Below are 15,167 nucleotides of genomic sequence, written 5' to 3' on the forward strand. Positions count from 1 at the left end.
CCTAGCCTGAAAAGGTGCCAAGAGCTGCTCTGTTCTCTCTGGCACCCTTTTGTTTCTAAAGGAGAGAGGATACAGGAAATAAAGGGTGGAGAGAAGAGTGGTGAGCTGCTACAGCAGCTTCCCCGTTTGCCTTGTTCACTTCATTGCCCTGGTGCAGGCTTCAGTTCAGTGTTCAAATTGCTTCTGCACCGGCGTGTTAATTTATTAATTTATTTATTACATTTTCTATCCCGCTCTTCCTCCAAGGAGCCCAGAGTGGTGTACTACATACTTAGGTTTCTCCTCACAACAACCCTGTGAAGTAGGCTAGGCTGAGAGAGAAGTGAGTCACCCAGCAAGTCTCATGGCTGAATGGGGATTTGAACTCGAGTCTCCTCCATCCTAGTACGGCACTCTAACCACTACACCACACTGGCTCTGATGATCTGGAAACAGAGTGTTGCATGCAGCAATCTTGTTTCATGTAAGAGTAGCACATTTTGTTCCCCCAGAACAATACAATATATAGCTAAAATAACAAAAGAGGCTTGTGGCAAGTTAAAGACATTTACAGCATAAGCTTTCCATTGGCTAGTGGGCTCTAGTCCACAAAAGCATATGCTTCAATTAGTTTGATCATCTTTAAGGTGTCTCAAGATTATTTTGCTGCAACAGATTAACGAAGCTACTCCGCTAGATGATATACGTATTGTTAGGGGATGCTGATATTCAGGACTTATAGAAACAGAATAGCTGGCTTTGAGTGCCAGGTTTGTTTTGTTTTGTTTAGAAATGCAGTAATATCTGGTTTTGTCCTTCAGGGACAGAGGCACACACTATGGCACTGTTCATACATAGTGCCAAACTGGAGTTAAACATGGCAGAGGTTGGAACTCCAGTACATCTGAATGTGGGAAATAGCGGTTTCACAGCAAAAGCAACCTCTGGTTTGCCTTGGCAAACTCCAGTTTGAACCTTTGGTTTGCACAAAGGTTCACCTCCCAAGACCTGAGGTTTGGTCGCCAAAGTGTTACGTCCAACTCTGGATGCTGCCATAATGGAGATTTTACACCAATTTTCAAACTGCACTGGGGCTCAGATGCTCTATGCTAGTGGCACTTCTTTTTGGCTGCCTCTTGGAAAACCAGCCCCACCCCTCCTGTCACCTATGCAGCTATGGAGTTGCCTGGCAACAAGGACACTGTGACGGCCCATTGCAGCCTTGCCATCCCCTCAGTGGGCATTCCCTGTACCAATTCCGTCCCTTGCTCCTCCCACCTGGCAAGTAGGAAGAAAAGGGACGGGATGGGATAGCACAGGCACCAAGTGCTTTGCTCCCTGAGAAGTAAGCAACAGTGATTCATGTTCACAAGCATAAATACTCCAGGTGGCAACACAAGCAGGGCACCCCATTGCAGCTCTGGGAGGGGAACATTTGGTATGTGGAGGGGGGGGCAGTTCCTGTGGTCTGGTTTAAAAGGCAGCCCCAAGCAGGGATCCCGGAGCAGCCAAGTTCTATTTTTCTCACTGAAAGGTTGGAGGAGAGGGGACTAGCCCCTTCCCCTTTTGGTGGGTTGCACTCAGGGGTGTAGCAAGTTTGGAGTGGGCCCAGAGACAAAGGTTTTGTAAACTATGGACGATGCAAGTCATTCAGTGGTACCAGAGAAAGACATGCTGTTCTGGTAGCTCCAGGTCTTAACACTCACATCAATTTCGGAGGACGAATACAACTGAAGGAAGCCCGGGTGGTTGTGCGGCCGGGGGAGTCAGTCATGTGACTTGCCTCTGGGGGGGCCCCCAAGGCAGTGGGCCCCCAGACAACTGTCTCCCCCTGCCCTAGTATAGTTGCTCCCCTGGTTGCACTCCCTAGGCTTACTCATTAGAAGAGCAGTCTGGGAGCACTAATTAAACATTTATGAGGTGACTCTCGAGTGCTCACCACCGGTTGTCCCACGGACTGCTCTCTCATGAGTGCTGGGCAACTGGGGGCTAGAGACCGAGCCAGGATGTTCTATGGAGGAAAGCCATGGGGACGGGTACCTTGCCAAGTGCTGTCCTGGTCCTGGCGACTGCCACCAAATAGCTGTCTGAGCATACCCCCTGCCAGCCCAACCACCCATGTGGAAAAGTGCACCCCTGCCTGTGCCCCTGAAAGGTGACCCCATTGTCCAGGGCCGGCAGGGAACTGGGGCTCCCCTCTCCCGCCAATCCCTGTGCTGGCAGACCTGCATACGGTGCAATGCTGGACCGGACTTGTGGATTTTGAACGGGTTTAAAGGTCCGTCCCAGAACCCAGTGTTCCCTCTCTCTGCACAAATGCTTTGGGGGCAGGGCGGTGCTCTTGGCCAGGTGTAAAGTATGGCCAAGTGGGGATCCTGGAGCAGCCAAGTTCTATTTTTCTCACTGAAATGTTTGGAGGTTTGCGCTCCCTAGGCTTGCTCATGAGCAAGGCAGGTGACCAGGGTCAGTAGTACTCCAGTCTTTCAGAAGTGCACAACTGCTGTGAAGATAGAGTCACCCGATCTGGGGTGCACTGCTCAATAATGAGCGTGGTGATTCTCTTTATTGAGCAGGGGGAGAATAACAGGCCCTATCCACCCTCAGCACAGTACCTCCAGTGACTGTGGCTGGTGTCCATCTTATGTTTCTTTTTAGATTGTGAGCCCTTTGGGGACACGGATCCATCTTATTTATTATTTATCTGTGTAAACTGCCCTGAGCCATTTTTGGAAGGGCGGTATAGAAATTGAATAAATAAAATGATAATGATAATAATAAATATCTAAGAACCCTGTGAAGGAAGAAAGCTACAGCTAACCAGTGAGCATCATGGCAGAGGAAGGATTCTACAACTTTCACCTGGTTATGAACAGCTGATTTCATTCTAGAGACATTAAATAAATCACTCATGGATGGATTTCCCCCCCCAAAAAGCAATACATTTTTAATAAGGTAACAGCATATTAACTTACAACTATGAAAACAGTATTCAATCATTCTTTATATCAATAAAGCTCTGGAATAGGTTTTTTTAAAAATAATATTAGATCTTCTCCTTATCCATTAGAAAAAAGCACAAAGGTGTACAGAGGAATAAAAAGATAGCACTTGCCTCTAAGTCTTCATCATCATCATCATCACTAAAATTAAAATATAGATTTGTCTCTTAAAATCATTCTATTGATTTGTATAAAGTGCATTTCATGACGATTTACATTACACAAGGCAACAAACGAGAGATGATTTGTGTTTCACATTTGGAAAGAAGTTACTCCTCTCTTACTGTACAGATTTGGCTTTCACGTGCAGAATTGGGGGGAAAATAAATCCCAGAATCTTTCAAATAGAGCAGCTTTGATTCAAATATAATTGTTCTTAAAGTGTCTAAAATCCAATTTACATTATACAATAGACCATCGCAAACCTAAATTAAATATCTATTTACACATTCAATTATGCCACAAAATCTGGTGCAAATTATTCAGTATAGGCATTGCTAATGGATTTAACGTGGGTTTGGGTATCAACACCTCCACCCACACAAATTTAGAAAATATAGTGAACTGGATTACTCAAGGACTACAGTGACATTTCACATACAGGTGAAACTCGGAAAATTAGAATATCGTGCAAAAGTCCATTAATTTCAGTAATGCAAATTAAAAGGTGAAACTGATATATGAGACAGACGCATTACATGCAAAGCGAGATAAGTCAAGCCTGAATTTGTTATAATTGTGATGATCATGGCGTACAGCTCATGAAAACCCCCAAATCCACAATCTCAGAAAATTAGAATATTACATGGAACCAAGAAGACAAGGATTGAAGAAAAGAACATTATCGGACCTCTGAAAAGTATACAGTATACTGTGCTTGATTGGCCAGCAAACTCGCCTGACCTGACCCCATAGAGAATCTATGGGGCATTGCCAAGAGAAGGATGAGAGACATGAGACCAAACAATGCAGAATTGCTGAAGGCCGCTAATGAAGCATCCTGGTCTTCCATAATACCTCATCAGTGCCACAGGCTGATAGCATCCATGCCACGCCGCATTGAGGCAGTAATTGCTGCAAAAGGGGCCCAAACCAAGTACTGAATACATATGCATGCTTATACTTTTCAGAGGTCCGATATTCTATTCTACAATCCTTGTCTTCTTGGTTCCATGCAATATTCTAATTTTCTGAGATTGTGGATTTGGGGTTTTCATGAGCTGTACGCCATGATCATCACAATTATAACAAATTAAGGCTTGACTTATCTCGCTTTGCATGTAATGCGTCTGTCTCATATATCAGTTTCACCTTTTAATTTGCATTACTGAAATTAATGGAGTTTTGCACGATATTCTAATTTTCCGAGTTTCACCTGTATAGTCAGCAGTATCACTGGAGCTCAGGGCAGATAACCAAAGGTCAAAACAAAATTTATTATTTGTTTTTTAAAAAGAAGTAGTAGAGGGAATTTTTTTTTGGTGAGCCTTCACAAAAGAAAGAAATGGGTATTTTTTTCACATGAAAAGCATTTTTAAATAACCCAGGCCCAGCTAATCCAGGTAGCAGCTACCGGTACCTGCCTGCAAAGAGCATTCTTTAAAAATATTACTATGTACAAGCAAGCACTCTGTGGAGCAGAGCTGATTCCACTCCTCCTTGACAAAACACATGTAGCTATTGATTGAGCAACTAGGCCACAACCATGCATCATTTTAGGCTCGGCGATTATTCCTGAGATGGGACACCTGGCACCTGAATTTCACTTCCACCTTGACTGCAGTTCTTATGGCCATTATATCTTTTCCTATCAGGCAAAGAAAAGAATGACAAGGGACTGTTAATTCCCACCTTACAAGCAAAGCTAACAGCAAAGCTACACAAAACCACACTGAGGGTTAGCACGGCATGCACCAACGCTGCTTCATATTTCATGTAGCAGACAGGTTTCCAGCATGTCCTCTGTCTGTCCTGCAGGGAATGCTAATGTTCAAAGAGGAATTGGACATCTTTCAACTCTAGAGATGCATGCCAGGGAGCTGTGATTGCCGGAGATCCTTTGGGCATAGCCAGGTAAGCATCTCCCTTTGAAACGTTAAGTAAATGGCTTAAGCATGAGGTGGACACACTGTAAGCTCATCTGCTATATCAAATGGCCTTAAGCATAGATAACCCAGTACTTGGGGGGGGGGGGTTGGTGTTGCTTTAGCATCCTAAATAAAGCTGCTTATACGTTAGAGAGGTCTTGCTGTAGTTGTTGAATAAAGAACCTTCCTGCAACTTCATTGGCAGAGTTTTCAAGAGACCTGAAGATCACAGTTGCAATGTGTATAAGGAGACCTGGAGCAAACGGCTGCTCCCCCCGCCGCCCGCCATTAGACTGCACAGGTTTGGTCTTAAGGCATTGTGTCCATGGCAAACAGAATGGTCACACTTCAGAGCAGGAGGGAGGAGCCTGCACTCACTGCAGCGACTTACTCCATGTGGGTGGCCTGCCCGTGTGCCAATTCTCAAATAAGTAAAAAGAAGGAAGTTAAGGCTTTGATGAATCCTCCCAATCCTAGTAATTTAGACTAATTTAAAATTAAAATAATCTACTCTTAGCTCTGGGGAAGATTTGTGGCTCTGGAGCAAACTACAGGTTGTTGGTTCTTGTTTGACTGTATGCAAGAACTGCTTTATGCTGTGCAGCCCTACTGACACCTAGTGAGCAAAATAGGGATATTTGAATCCAAAAAGGAAACCCTCACCTCCATCTTGCTCGATCTTTACTCATATGTAAATTCTTATCATCACATTCCAGAAATGTGTTAGGCTAACAAGCTCAATGTTGCCTTGTATCCACTGCATTCAATTTGTGTCACCTTGCCAGACATTTTTCGTGATCGTTTGTAACTGTAAAGAGTAAATGTGTTGCGGCTATTGCAGTGAATTCACAGCATGTATCTGAAGTGAAGACCACTTTCTATGAAGGCCACTATCAATCTGAAGTGACTAGGGGAGAACACTAGTGTTACCAGCTGTGCTCTCTGTACAGCACAATTAACTGACCTTTCTTTTTGCATGATTAAGAACCTTGCATCACCCAAAAGCTTGCCTGTTCTTTCAAACAAAACAATAGGTCCAATAAAATATATTAATCTTATTTTGAATTGTCTGGGATCAACATGGTAACATCTAGTTAGAGTGGAACTGATTCCTTGCAAATACATTCTTTTAACTAATATTAATGAGAAATTCCTTGTCAGTAGAAACTAACTCAGACTCACAGGTGTTTGATTCTTTTAGAGCCCACACAGCTCAGAAATTCTCAAACTCGCAGTGTGCATCTTGTTGAGTGGCAAAAATAAATTGGTTTTTGCCTCCCTGAGTGTGATGTCCTAGCCCCTCACATGGAGGGAGCTGGAAAATTGCTTCCATATGTCAGTTCCTGTGGCTGCTCCAACATTTAGAAGTCATAGTCATAGGTACTGCATTTAGAAGTCACTCTGCACATGGTTCGGCCTGATCCCAAGGGGTCTTCTCCATGTCACTCTATATAATTGTCCTAAACAAACCCCAATCTTTTGGGCCGATTAGAAGACCGCTCTCTGTAGACCACTGATTTATTTAACTCCCCTTGGCAGTTAGTAGTGTTTGAAACTATGCAAAGACAACAGTTGCAAGAAGGGCATGGGTTTTATTGGGATTATTTCTCTGCATTGTTTCAGAAGAGGACAGCACTGAGATTCTGGTAGGGGCCTGAGCATTAAGGTTTCCTCCAAGACCTCAACTAACCTCTCTACCAAGGTGTGTAGAATTGGTTCAAATTTCCTACTAGTATGGATTCATTTAGTGCCAACAATGGGCTGGCAGGTTTGTGCACACTGGAGAAATTGCATCCCCTCCCCCTCCCCTTTTTAAGATGACCCAGGTGAATTATTTGAGTACATATCATTTTCCCATTCATTCTTAGGCTAATACATATTTTTATAGGGCTGAGCGCTTTGGTGTTTAGCAGAAAATTGTGGGGAAAGTGCACATATTACACAGAAAAGAACACATGGCCATCTCTGTATGTTCCAGTAATTCTAGATTGAAAGCTATTAATATGCTAAGGCAAGAGCGCCCTATGTCCATGCTCTCTCGCAATTATTCCTTTGACTCCATCACTTCCGTGTGGAAGCTCTTACTCAGCCATTACCTTCCTCCACACACTGTACAAAATTTTCAGCTGCAGGTTTGAAAAGCTCAACATTGATGAAAAACAACAAGAAGTTTCATTGTAGCAAAGCAGCAAACGAGATTGCGATTCCTTGTCAACTGGCAGAGAAGGTTGGGCAGGGCGACTAGCTTGTAGGTTGCTGCTCAGCAGCAATGCAAAGTAGGAGACTGAAGATGTACAAACAATGCAGTCCCTCTGGTAGTGTGGGGAAAAAATCAATTCTCTCTTGCTTACAGAGTGTACAGAACTTCACGAGGGTCAAAGCTTTTGGCTTGCCACCTGTGGGAAGCTGGGCGGACTCCTTCCTCTACTTCAATGGGTTTTGTCCCTAATCACCAAGTCAGGAGATCTCATTGCCAAAAACCTCAAGGACAAGTGGAGTGAGTTGCATGCTGTGCTCAGGCAGGAAGGAGAGGCAGCGATATTGCTTGGAATGCTCCTCATTCAAGCTCCTCAGGTCTGCAAGTTTCTGGATCATCTTGGGGTAGAGCAGGCGGTTGCCCGGAGGTGGGTGTCGGCAGAGGATGTATGTCTGCAGGATTTCGGAAAGGCGATCCTGGATAGACTCCACAAGAGCAGTGTCCTGCACGCCAGGGCGATCTAGGAAAGGAAGCATGCACTTCTTGTAAGTGAGGTGTGCAAAAGGGCAAAGGACAGAATACAGGTCCAGTCTTGTAACAACTTCCAGAAATGTGCCAGAAATAGGGAAGTGGGAGTTGGGGATCATGAAATACCAAAGTTGAGCTTCTGCTGAATATATCAGCAGAACGTTAGCTAGGTGTCTTAAGACATGGATGCAAAGGTACAGATTCAATGTTGTTTTTAAATGTTTTTGATAACAAAGGAGGTGGGTTGGGGCAATTCCTTGGAAAAGAGTGAGTCAGACTTTTGTCAGGATTGATTGTGGGAAATGTGTACTTTTAGGTACAAGCTTTTTAATAGGAAAAAATGATAATGGAAAGTTAAGGACCTAACAGCAACAGATCATGGGCTGAAACATAGACTGTACTGCTTCCTTGTGTAATAATGAGGGCTCATTCTTATCAGGGGTACAGATCCCCCTCTAAGCATTTGCCCCCTCATTTTATTGAACTCTTCCCCACCAAAGCTCCCCACTAACCCTAACAACCCATATCTTTAATCCCCAAAACTTATTTCCCTAAAGTGTCTTTCCCTTCCCAGACTGTGAGTTGCTCCTCAAGCTTCCCACTATCTGTACCCGATTCTTGTTTCCTTACTACTACTACTACTACTACTACTACTACTACTACTAGTGCTACTTGCTGAGAAAACAGTATGTAATCAAGCCCCCTGCTGCTTTTGTTAGTCTCCAGTAGTTTTATTTTTTGGAATCCATATAGGCAGCAAGAGAGCACACTTCTACCACTTGCTGGCCTTCTCTTGCATTGTTCTCCTAGCAAGAAAAACATCCTGGATGCTGCTGCTGAACCCACAGCCCTAGCCCTAGACCACACCCTCCCCTCCGCAACCACTGGCAAAGGTTAGGTGCTGCTGAAGCACCGCCATGTGTATTCTGGCAATAGCTGCTCTCCCCTTATTGGGAGCTACTGGAAAGAGGGGTGCATCCCCCAGCTCAAAGGAGAGCAGTCATGAGCTCCATGTTCTCAGCACTGTGTGCAGAGGGAGAACCAGAGAACATAATTCCAAATGGGTTAATATTTGTAGAACTCTGAAAGTACACGGATGCTGTAAGTTACCAAATAACTGACGTGCTGAATAACCTTAAGAGAGCAATAGAAACAAATACAGACTCCAGTGTAACCAAGAAAGTGTTGCTAGGCCACAAGTTCCTCATATTATCCCAGAGAAGAATATCATTTTGTTCTCCATGGAGGAATAGATTGTGAAAATAAATCCTTTGTGGCTTGTCATGAAGTGATCTCCACGTGCACTCAGCACTAAATATGGATGAATGCAGCAAAACAGATACTTCTATGACTTTCACACATGGTGGTGTACACAGCTATCTATTATATTAATTCTCGTAGACGTGCCTCTGTGGGGATGCGTCCCGGCAACCCAGCGGATTGTCTGGGCGGTAGAGACGCTGGATTGGCAGGGCAGGGAAGTGGCCGTTTGGGGAGGAAAGGAAAGGAAGGAAAGCGGGCAAGTGGAGAGGAGAACTGAACGGACTGGGGCAGAAGGGAGGGGGGAAGCTGAGGGGAGAGAAAGCGGGGGAGCCTGGCTGGGCAGAGACAAACAGTTGGCCGCTTCAGAAGATGCTCTCTAGAGGGAGGGCTGCAGGAAGGAGCTGGCTGAACGCTTGGCGGCCCGGCACCAGGGACTGGAGGAAGGGGCAACGGCCAGCAGGGAAAACACAAGCAGGCTAAAAAGCGGAGGCGGGGGACCACGAATGAGAGAGAGAGAAAAAGAGAGAGAAAGAGGTGGAAACAGAGGAGGGAGCAAGCTGGGGCAGAAGGATTGGGGGAGAGGGGACTGAGGCAGAAGGCTTGGTGGGGAGGGGTGTAGGGCAGAAGGTGGGGGGAGTGACCGAGCGAGCGAGTGGGTCGCGCGGGGGGAGGGACCGAGCGAGCGAGCGGGTCGCGCGGGGGGAGGGACCGAGCGAGCGAGCGGGTCGCGCGGGGGGAGGGACCGAGCGAGCGAGAGAGGGGTGCGGGGGGAGGGACAGAGCGAGGGAGAGAGGCGTGCGGGGGGAGGGACAGAGCGAGCGAGAGAGGCACTGTGGGGGGGGGGGACAGAGCAAGCAAGAGAGTTGCGTAGGGGGGAGAGACAGAGCGAGCGAGAGAGGCGTGCGGGGGGAGGGACAGAGCGAGGGAGAGAGGCGTGCGGGGGGAGGGACAGAGCGAGCGAGAGAGGCACTGTGGGGGGGGACAGAGCAAGCAAGAGAGTTGCGTAGGGGGGAGAGACAGAGCGAGCGAGAGGCGCTGTGCGGGGGGGACAGAGCGAGCGAGAGAGCTGTGGGAGGACCAGTCAAACAAATTCTCCCAACTAAACCCAAAAAGGAAATGAACTACCGCACAGATGCTCTGTGCAGGTTCAGATAGTATGTATTATTTCCTAATCAGAAGTTCTCTGTGCTGTCATGGCCAAACAGCTCACAAATGCCACAGTCTCTGGGGGCTAGCCAGTTAAGAAATGGTTCGAGAGGATGACAGCTCTCTTACCAGGAGAAAGGATGCAGATGGCCATCAGGAGCACATGCTCTTCTTCATGCAGGTCCAGTTTCTTCAGGCTAATTTGAAATTTAACAAGAGGTTCAAGCAATTCCAGACTATGGCCAGCTGAAAGAGAAAAAGAACAGTCTTTCTGAGAGGCAGGAATTAGATTCCTAATAGAGTACCAGCTAGTCAGAAAACCAACAGGGAGCAAATTTAACCATAAACCCACGTCTATCAACTTAGCACATATGGGTTGATCAATTAAAGGAGAAACAATGAAGAGTCTTGTGGTACTTTAAACCCCAGATTTATTGTGTCTTTAATAGGCATGTGCCCGAAACGTTTCGGAGGCCATTGTAAAGGCCTCCGAAACGTTTCGGGCTAGGGGCCGCTTTGGCATTTCGGCGCCGGCGGGAGTAGAGCTTTAAGAGTGGGGGAGGGTGTACTCACCCCTCCCGCCGCATTTCCCCCGCCGGCGCGCTGTCGGTTTTAAGCCCCTCGGGGCGGTAGCGTTCCTCCCTGCCGCCCCGTTTCTGCCCTCGGCCGGAAGTTGCGAGTGCGCACGCCGTCCGCGCGCGCACACCCCTCTGCCGTGTGCACGCGTGCGCACAGTGTGCGCACGCACACTTGTGACTTCCGGCCACTTCCAGCCGAGGGCAGAAACGGGGCGGTAGGGAGGAACGCTGCCGCCCCAAGGGGCTTAAAACCGACAGCGCGCCGGCAGGGGAAATGCGGCGGGAGGGGTGAGTACACCTTCCCCCGCCCTTAAAGCTCTACCCCCACCGGCGCCGAAGATCGTCGTGCACATCCCTAGTCTTTAAGACACTACAAGATTCTATTGCTTTTGCAGCAGGTCACCAGAGCTACCATTTTCTGACTGAAAGTTCTCAATCAAAGCACAAATTCATACAGACCTCATAAAACAGATGAACTAAAAGGATACTCTCTTTGTATACTGATACGTTGAGCATTGTTCTCAGGATATGCTACAGAGGCAGGATGCCTCTCAATACCAGTTGCAGGGGAGCAAGAGCAGGAGAGAGGGCATGCACATACTTCTTGCCTGTGGGCTCCCCTGAAGCATCTGGTGGGCCACCGCGTGAAAAAGGATGCTGGACTAGATAGGCCTTGGGCCTGATCCAGCAGGACTGTTTTTATGTCCTTATGTCTAGTTATGTGTAAGTGCCAAGGTGTCACAAATGTCCAGTTATGTATAAGTGCCAAGGAGGTACAAAGAATTTCTCTTCAGATGTCTGGCAGCAGATTTCACTCATGATCAAGGAAGAGTCAAGAGCATTTTCTTCCACTGTGGGTTTACTTGGCTATGTGTGTGTCCTCCATTGAGATGAAACGTGGTGAGCAGAGGTGTCATTCAGGTAGGATTGCGCCAAACTGACTGCTCGCCATTTCAGGGTTGACTAGCAACAATGCACCCTGGCCCCTCCAGTACTGTGACCGTAGCTCCTAGATGCCAAGAGCTTGGCATCTTCATCTAACAGGCTTGAAGGATATTAAAATAATAAATATTATGGATATTTGGTGGGTTTTTGTAAATAATGCAAATGTCTCTAATGTGAATAGAGTTCACAAAGATATTAACATGGCCCAGAGTAAAGATGGTAACATTCCTATAAAATGCACTTCAATCCTATTCAGATCAACCGGGACTTGGGCACACTTCACTTTCTCTAAATTGCACCCATTGCCTTTACAGGCCAATTTATATATCTGCTGTTTGGGCTTCCTTTCTCCCCCACTCCATGCTGTTAGCAAGGCTTTTTTCTTTTTGGCCATCCTGCATGTAAAGCAGATGGTAAAGTGGTTGTTTGTGCTGTAGCAGGCACCCAGCATTTTGCATATCACAATAAGCCTTTTTGTAGTGGAATGTGAAATCCGTGGTGAAGTAATCAGATGGCTCACTTCCCTCTTCTCTGTTTACTACCTGTCATCATGGAAATGGAAAACACACACACACCCGAAATGGTTGTGTAAATCAGCTCTAAAATACTTATTGACCAAGGGGTAACTACAGCTCCCCCTGCTTCTCAGATTCATCATTGTGATCACCTGTCATCACTTTATGAACTATTGTGCCACACACTAAGTTCATCTTAACTTTGCATTCCTTTGCAAGCCTTCTGTAGACTCTGAGCCACATCTTCTACTCTTCATAATAAGTGGCATTTGGTGATTAACTGCTGAGACAAGCTTGCTTAGTTGTGGCTGCTCCAGAGCAGTCTTACATGGGCATCTTACACCGTTAAAATCATGAAGTTCTCATACCTTGCGTGACATCACTGATTTGGTATTTGAAGTCATTGCTGCCGCAGGTCCAGGACATATCCTCCAGTGAAAATGACTGATTTGAACGGAGCATGATGACTTCAATGGCACTGGATTTCAACAAAGCAATCTGATCCTCTGCTGTTAGATCTCTAAATTGTGGAAAGGGCGAATATAGGTTCGATATCTCACACCATGAATCACCACAAAACCCCGCAAAATATTACCAGTGATGTTCATCTGGTTCCTTCCAGCTTATAGTAAATGGAATTACTATAGTGTTACTGTGTACTTTATCATTTCAAAACTTCCTGAACTGCAGCCTCTAATCACCTCTGAACAACCACATGCAACAACTAAGGGTAGTAGTGGAAACTCTCCACAATCGGCAGAACATGTGGAGGCAAAAGGCAGGCTTTCCTACCAAGCGACAGATTTATTATTTTATTCTCCCCCCACCCACCCCCCAATTTGTAGAGTGCCCCAAACTTCCATCTCTGGGCTGTTTACAACATAAAACAAATGTAAAATAAAATCCTTAAAACAATGTAAATTAAAACCATTTAAAACCACCACCCAGTTAAAAAGCTTGAGTGAAAAAAATAAGTCTTAAGAGACTCTTTAAAAAGTTGTCAGAGATAAGGAGGCTCTTCTTTCAGCAGGGAGCGCATTCCAGAGATCCACTACCCACAGCAGATCTCTAGAGGGAAATACCTCACACCACAAGGGAGAATACACCTCTCTCCACACGCCCCCCAGCCTCTGACTGTCTGTTCCAAAACGGCTTCTCTCCCTGCCTTCGCCCCACCGTGAATATATGCATATTGTCTCTTAGTTGGATGAGGGTGGTGGAATAGGTCACCTTTCAAGTTCTGATAGCTTTCCCATTCAGAACACTTAGATATATTGCCACAAATCTAATAATGCATTCTTATCAAGAGGAGCTAACTGACCATCCTGGGCTAACAACAAGCTATTAACCAGACCAAGAAATAGCTGTGTCACACACGTGCACCCATAATTCATTGGCAGTAGTAGCATCAAGTGATGGCTGATGACTGAATGAGCCAGAGACTAAACTTTTATACACCCAATGCAATTGTAACACAACCCACACATTTGGCTGAGAAGCTGCCATATACCGAGTCAGACCACTGGTCTATCTAGCTCAGTATTGCCTTTACAGACTGGCAGCGGCTTCTCCAAGGTTGCAGGCAGGAATCTTTTATATTTATTTATTTATTTATTTATTTATTTATTTACTTTTACATCCTGTTCTTCCTCCAAGGAGCCCAGAGCGGTGTACTACATACTTAAGTTTCTCCTCACAACAACCCTGTGAAGTAGGTTAGGCTGAGAGAGAAGTGACTGGCCCAGAGTCACCCAGCAAGTATGGCTGAATGGGAATTTGAACCCGGGTCTCCCCGGTCTTAGTCCAGCACTCTAACCACTACACCACGCTGGCTCTCTCAGCCCTATCTTGGAGATGCCAGGGAGGGAACTTGGAACCTTCTGCTCTTCCCAGAGTGGCTCCATCCCCTGAGGGGAATATCTTACACTGCTCACACGTCTAGTCTCCCATACATATGCAACCAGGGCAGACCCTGCTTAGCTAAGGGGACAAGTCATGCTTGCTACTACAAGACCAGCTCTCATCAAGTGCCAAGTAACATCCATGCACAATACACAACAGTTAACTTTGAGCCAAATTAATTTCCCAAATTGACATGCTATTTGCACTTCCGTGTAGTCCCAAGGAGTGAATATAGTGTCGTTGATACAAATGATTGGGCCTTGTGGTCCCTCTCATTACCTCCAAATGCTCCCTCCACCCTTAACAAGAGGCTCTGTGCCTATCCACACACACGTTCAGTTAGCAGTCAGCAGTATACTGCTATATTTTAATATATCTTACTGATTGCTATTTTTATTACCATGATGCATTTGGAGGCATGTGACAGGACATTCTAAAACTAATCAATCAGACAGAACACATGCACACCCAAACAAACAAGGAAAATGAATACAAGGTTTCAGAAACGAAATCCATCCTTACTTGAACCCTGGAATCATTTTTGCAAATCCAATCACTTTCTGGATGCTGTAGCTCACAAGGTCAGCTAGGTGGGGCAGCATGGAGAGGTGGGAGAAGTCTATGGACATGGCTGCGCTTTCATCACTGTCTTCGCTCTGATCCAGATTTGAAAACATCCTGGGCTCTGAAGAGAGGTAGGAGGAACAAAAACATAGTTTACATTTCTGCTAATTTCAGACAAAATGACAGTGGCTGATTTTTTGTTGTTAAGCAAAAGGTATAATCCATTTTTTAAAAACAAACTTTTCAAAGCAGTACATGACAGGCTTGAGCTTTAGCACATATTGGAATCCTGTTGCTTAGGGTTTTACAGCTATCAGCCTTGATTTAGTTAGTTTTATCATTTTATTTATTGTATACTGCTTTAGGTATTTTTTTGGGGGGGAAAGTGGCATACAAATTACATGAACTGAGTAAAACCTAGGTGTGTGCGTGCATTACTGGACGGGCAATTCTGAGAACACACA

The 15,167-nt window shown here is 45.7% G+C and overlaps 1 protein-coding gene across 4 annotated transcripts in view; it reads right to left on the reverse strand.

Annotated features, from left to right (window-relative positions):
- Nucleotides 1-4,292: 4,292 nt before the first annotated feature.
- The window catches only part of VDR (vitamin D receptor), a 137,912-nt gene continuing 127,037 nt past the window's right edge, over nucleotides 4,293-15,167 (reverse strand). For 3 of the 4 annotated variants that reach the window (XM_053302580.1, XM_053302579.1, XM_053302581.1), the window contains 4 exons: nucleotides 14,662-14,824; nucleotides 12,606-12,757; nucleotides 10,329-10,445; nucleotides 4,293-7,782 (listed from right to left, as the gene is read on the reverse strand). In XM_053302580.1, the coding sequence (XP_053158555.1) occupies nucleotides 7,523-7,782; nucleotides 10,329-10,445; nucleotides 12,606-12,757; nucleotides 14,662-14,824 (692 nt within the window). In that variant the 3' untranslated portion in view covers nucleotides 4,293-7,522. The remainder of the gene's footprint in view (nucleotides 7,783-10,328; nucleotides 10,446-12,605; nucleotides 12,758-14,661; nucleotides 14,825-15,167) is intronic. The other variant, XR_008317638.1, reaches the window with a different exon arrangement.

This window comes from Hemicordylus capensis, chromosome 2 (genome assembly GCF_027244095.1).
Source record: "Hemicordylus capensis ecotype Gifberg chromosome 2, rHemCap1.1.pri, whole genome shotgun sequence".
Taxonomy (NCBI): domain Eukaryota; kingdom Metazoa; phylum Chordata; class Lepidosauria; order Squamata; family Cordylidae; genus Hemicordylus; species Hemicordylus capensis.